At 66.7% G+C, this 5,230-nt stretch overlaps 1 protein-coding gene across 1 annotated transcript in view; it reads right to left on the bottom strand.

Annotated features, from left to right (window-relative positions):
• Window positions 1-2,372: 2,372 nt before the first annotated feature.
• PANX2 (pannexin 2) overlaps window positions 2,373-5,230 on the bottom strand; it is a 9,160-nt gene continuing 6,302 nt past the window's right edge. Inside the window, exons 2-3 of the mRNA XM_007453891.1 lie at window positions 3,093-4,523; window positions 2,373-2,736 (exon numbers count right to left, since the gene is read on the bottom strand). Coding sequence (XP_007453953.1) covers window positions 2,414-2,736; window positions 3,093-4,523 — 1,754 coding nt within the window. The 3' untranslated portion in view covers window positions 2,373-2,413. The remainder of the gene's footprint in view (window positions 2,737-3,092; window positions 4,524-5,230) is intronic.

Raw genomic sequence — 5,230 nt, forward strand, 5'->3', positions numbered from 1 at the left:
ATCCCTCCTCCACGAGGTGCTCTATGTCCTCGGGGCCACCCTCTGCCTGCCCCAATCACCTGGGCCAGGCACCGACAACTAGGGGCAGCCCCTCCGCCCTGAGCCCACCGAGATTATTCACGCTGGCCGGTCCTGAGCCTGCTCACCCTGCCTCACATCTCTCCCTGCGGAAACCCAGTGAAGGCTCCTGCCCTCGTGTCCCCTCTCCCTGCCTCCTGACCGGCCCTGGGGCCCCCTCCTCTTGGGACCTGTGATAAACTGTCTTTGCAGTGGCAGTCGTCTCCTGATCTCTTGGCGTCACCATACCTGAGTGATGATAAAAACCTACATCTAAAACCCAAGTTGGGGGACTTCCCTGGTGGCGCAGTGGTTCAGAATCCGCCTGCCAGTGCAGGGGACACGGGTTCGAGCCCTGGTCCGGGAAGATCCCACATGCCGCGGAGCAACTAAATCCGTGCGCCACAACTACTGAGCCTGCACTCTATAGAGCCCGCATGCCACAACTACTGAAGCCCGCGCGTCTAGAGCCCGTGCTCCGCAACAAGAGAAGCCACTGCAACGAGAAGCCCGCGCACCGCAACCAGAGAAAGCCCACACGCAGCCAAAAAGAAATAAATTATGAAAAACAAAAACAAAAACACCCAAGTTGGGGTGCAGCCCTGTATGATGGATCGACTGCACTCCCGGGAAGCCCAGCCTGCCCAGCTCAGGGCTGCTCCAGGGAGGGGCCTGCGCAGGGGCTTCGAGGAGGCCAGGCCAGTCAGGCCTCCACACGGTGCAGCAGGTGGTCCCACCATGATCTCGCCTGAGCCCCCTTGTGATCGAGGCCCGCACCCCACCTGGTCTAGCCCCCAGGGGTTTCTGGCCCAGCTGCCCCAGCTACCTGCCTCCAAGGAGCCTCTCTTCAGACCCTCGGGGTCTCCTGCTGTGGCCTATGGGGTGTGTGACTCCTTGGTGCACGCCCGGGACCAGCCTCATCCCCACCTGCATCCTGGGCCTGGTGAGGAAAGCACCCCCGCGCCTGCGATCCCCATGACATGAACACCTCCAGAGCACATCAGGGGCACCCCTTCCAGGAGGCCCTCCTGAGTCCTGCCAGTTCTTGCTATTCCCCCCAAGTGTACCTGGCAGCCCCTGCCCTCAAGCATCTGATGGGGGGCCCGGCTTCCTGGGAGGGCTCACTCCATCTCCACTGAGTCTGTGTGAATCACCCCGTGGCCCAGAATTCACGCACGCTAGCTGGAGACCACGGTGTGTCAGCCGCGTGAGGACTGTGTGTTCTCATTCGGCTGTGGATGCAGCAGGGCGCCCAGGCGACCTGGAGGGCATCGGGGCGCCTCCCACGGCCCTGCCGCCCCCCGGCCCCCAGCACCCCCACCCCGTGCAGGTTGGGTGGAGGCCCTGGACACAGGAGGTCTCAGCTGGACCACAGGCCTCCGGCAGGATGGACCACTCAGGACTCAGGGGTATCAGAATAATCTTTATTGATATGCTCGGTGCTACCTTGTTAATACTGTCACGTTGTCGCCGTGGCTGAGGTAATAGGGATGGCCCCGCCCAGCGCCGGCCCTGGGCCCCCACGGAAGCGTCGTGGACCCTCGGGCGGGGGGTTGCTGATGGCCTTGGAGGGGACGTGGTTATTGCGTTGGATTCCTGCCCTCGCTGGCATGCTGGCGCCCTCGCCCAGCCTCACCTGTGCGCACTCACGCACACACTCGCACGCTTACCGCTAATGCACACACCCACTGGCACGCTGGCGCCCTCGCTCTCTCTTCCGCACGCTCCCACACTCACACACACAACATCCTTTGTTTTGAACGCGTCTGAAGCCTCCTGGTAATAAATATACTCGCTAGTTACAGTAATCATAGTAAAATAAAGTACAGGTCTGTCGGGATACGAGGAGAAAGTGCACGTTGACCTTTGACTGGAGGGTGGGTGGGCCCTCCCGGCCCTCCCGGCCCTCCCGGCCCTCCCACCGAGGGCTCCCGGTCCCTGCAGGGGGCAGCCCTGAGGTGCCACCACCCCCAGCTCCCTCCTGAGTTGTCCTGCCACTGCCCGGCCCCTCACGGGCCAGCGTCCCAGGCCTAAGACAAAATCAACTAAAAAAATAAATTCTTCGTTTCACGGCCGAGCGCCTGATGCAGGGGGCGCGGGGTGGGGGGTGGCTCGGGGCCTTTCTGGCCGCGGGCTCTACGGGGGTCACGGCCAGCCCCTGGCCCAGCCAGCGCCCCGACGGTGCCACCTGAGAGGCCGGGTAGGCGAGGTGCTGAGCCCCGTGGCATGCGGACAGGAGGGCCAGGGTGTGGGCGGTGCCAGGCAAAGCAGAGGCCGCGTCCACGGGGGCGCTGGGGGCAGTGGCGCACTGCGGTCATGCAGGGGGGCCCGCGACGGCCTGGGCAGCCCTGTCCCCTCAGAACTCCACAGCACTCACTGCTGTCCTTGTCTCCTCAAAGGTGGCAATGAGGATCTGCTGGGGGGGAGGGATGGTGATGAGGCTGCCCACATCCGGGGGGGCTCGGGGGGCCCCGTCCTCCTCCTCCCGTGCCTCATACAGGGTGCTGATGTGCAGCAGCGGGTGGGTGGCGTTGCGGCTCAGGATGGCGAGGGGGTCAGGCTTGCCCAGGCTGGCTGGCGACAGAGGGGCCGTGGCGGGGGCGGCAGAGGGCGAGCAGATGTGAAACGGGCCCCCCGGGGGCAGCGCGGCCAGGGCTGGCTCTGCCGGGAGCGGTGCATCTGCAAACAGCCCGGAGCACAGAGCCTCTGCAGGGCCCCCTCCCCACCCGCTGCCTCCCCCCTCCTCCCGCCTGGCCCGCTCAGGCTCTGAAGCTCCCGCACACGGCGGCCGGCCTGGGTGGGGGCTCCGGCCGCCCCAGGAGCACAGCGCCCGTTTCCAGAACCTTCTTCAGGTGCTGAGCAACGTTACCGCGGGTCCCCGCCAGCCCTTCATCCCGTGCGCTTCACAGGGCCCTCGAGTGAGGGTCCCGCCTGCCGTCAGCCCGGCAGCTGGCTCCCCTGCCCACCCCCTGCTTCCACCCAGCCGCTTCAGTCCCTAACCCCTCTCACGCCCCTCCAGCCCTGCCCATCCCTACCTGTGGTGGGTGCCGCGGTCAGGCCCAGCCCACACTCCTCTGCCTGGGACAGGAAGCCCCCTTCCTGGCTCCGGGAGGCTGGCAGGGCGGCAGGCATGGCCTCGGCCTTGGCCTTCTTGGTGCCCAGGATGTAGGGATGCACGTCCAGGGAGAAGTGGCGGGCGTGCTTCTTGTCGGGGGGCGGGCCCGTGTCGCCCGCGCCACCCTTGTAGTGGTGCGCGGCGCGCGCGCCCGCGTCCAACAGCGGCGCGATCAGCGTGTCGGTGGCTGTCTTGCGGCGCACGGGCTTGGGCTTCTCGGCCTTGCTGTTCTCCACGCGCATGATGGCCAGAGGCTCCTTGAAGGGCTGGGGCAGCGGGTTGCCGGTGGGGATCCACTTCATCTTCTTGCGGGGCCGCTTGACCACGGGCGGCTCGGCGGCGCCCTCGGGCTCGGCGGGGTTGGCGCTGGGGTCCGCGGTCTGCACGCCCTCGTCGCGCACGGTGGGCGTGGCGTCGTGGTTGGACTGCGCAAGCGCGGCCAGCAGCTGCCGCACCACGTTGTCGTACATGAGGTCGCTCTCGTTGGTGATGAAGTCCAGCCGGTTGAGCGACTTGATGTGGTCGCGGTTCTCGTCGCAGAACATGGCCAGGATGTTGATGTCGCAGAACTGCGAGCGGCGCCACTGCCGGCGGGTCTTGATGCCCACCTTGTGCAGCTTGTCGAAGATGAAGTTGCTCTTGCGGAAGATGAAGAGGTGGACGAGGTTGACGAGGATGATGAGGTTCACGGAGCAGAGCAGCACGATGTCCACGCCCGCCACGATGCGCTGCAGCTGCACAGACGGCAGCTTGCAGGTGACGCGCGCGGCCGGGCCGCCGCCCGGGGCCGCGCCCAGCGCGCAGGTGAACTCGTTCTGCTTCTGGGTGGCGCAGTAGGTGCACAGGTAGGAGATGGGCGCCACGCTGAGCAGCAGGATGAGCAGGTGCCGCGCCAGGTAGAGTTTGGCCAGGAAGTTGCTGCGGCCGCGGCGCTCCAGGTATTTCTCGAACAGGTTCTGCTCGGGGCTCTTGTCCTTCTCCGCGTTCTCGATGATCTCACGCCGCTCGCGCTCCGTGATGCCGGGCCCCTTGGACTGGATCTGCTTCTCGATCTTGGGCGCGCGGCCCTCGGCAGCCCGGTGGTAGCAGTTGTCGATCTCCTGCAGCAGGAAGCTGAGCTCGGAGGTGAGGCGCGTGGACGCCAGGAACTCCCAGCCCAGCGCGGGCACGTACATGATGGCCGCGAAGGCCAGCAGCGAGTAGGGCAGCAGCTTGTGCTCCAACAGCGACGGCCACAGGCTGGCGTCCACGCCGGGCAGCGCGTCCCGCAGCTCCGTCCAGCAGTAGCCGCGGGCGTACAGCGCCTGGTCGCGGGTAAAGTTGTGCGGCGTGTAGCAGTAAATGGGCTCCTCTGGGGGCAGAGAGGAGAGCGGGCTGGGGCCGAGCCGGGCGCCGGGCCCCTCCCGCCTGCCCCGCGCTGAGCCCCCTCCGCACATGTCAGCGTGGCGGCGTGGGTCTCCCCCCGGGCACCCCGCCCCGCACGCACTGCGGTCAGCAGTGGCGCAGACGGAAGTGGGGTGGGGGTGGGGGTACGGCCGTGCCCACCCCGCCCTGGGGGGCCGACCTGCACTTGGAACCTCAGGCCCCCCCCTCCGAGTGCCATAACGCCCCCATGTGCACACAGGGACGAGTCCTAGAGAGGGCGGCACGGGCCACACCACTCAGCTGGGGCTTCTCTTCCAGTGGCACAGCCGGACCGGCCCCCAGCCTGGCACTGCCACGGGCTCCATCTTGAGAAGGGCAGGCAGGTGTCCTGGCCAGGTCCTGCCTACCCAGAGCCGGTTACGGTGGCACAACTAAGGAACAGCAGAAGTGGCCCTGCCTGCTCTTGAGAGTTGAGGAGTGCCCCCCCAAGACCCACTGTCCTGGGGAAGGGCAGGCCTGGGGTCCCCGGACACTGGGTGGACAGGGGCAGCCACCCCGGGGATCCGACAGGAAGCATTCACCACCCAGCCCACAGTGTCACGCAGGAAAAACGGTCGTCACTGAGCTGTCTCCCCCCAGGTAAGGACAGGTGCCAACCAACAGCGGAGAACGTGGGACGCTGTCCCCCCGCCC

This window comes from Lipotes vexillifer, unplaced genomic scaffold (assembly GCF_000442215.2).
Source record: "Lipotes vexillifer unplaced genomic scaffold, Lipotes_vexillifer_v1.1 scaffold382, whole genome shotgun sequence".
NCBI classification, from domain to species: Eukaryota; Metazoa; Chordata; class Mammalia; order Artiodactyla; family Lipotidae; genus Lipotes; species Lipotes vexillifer.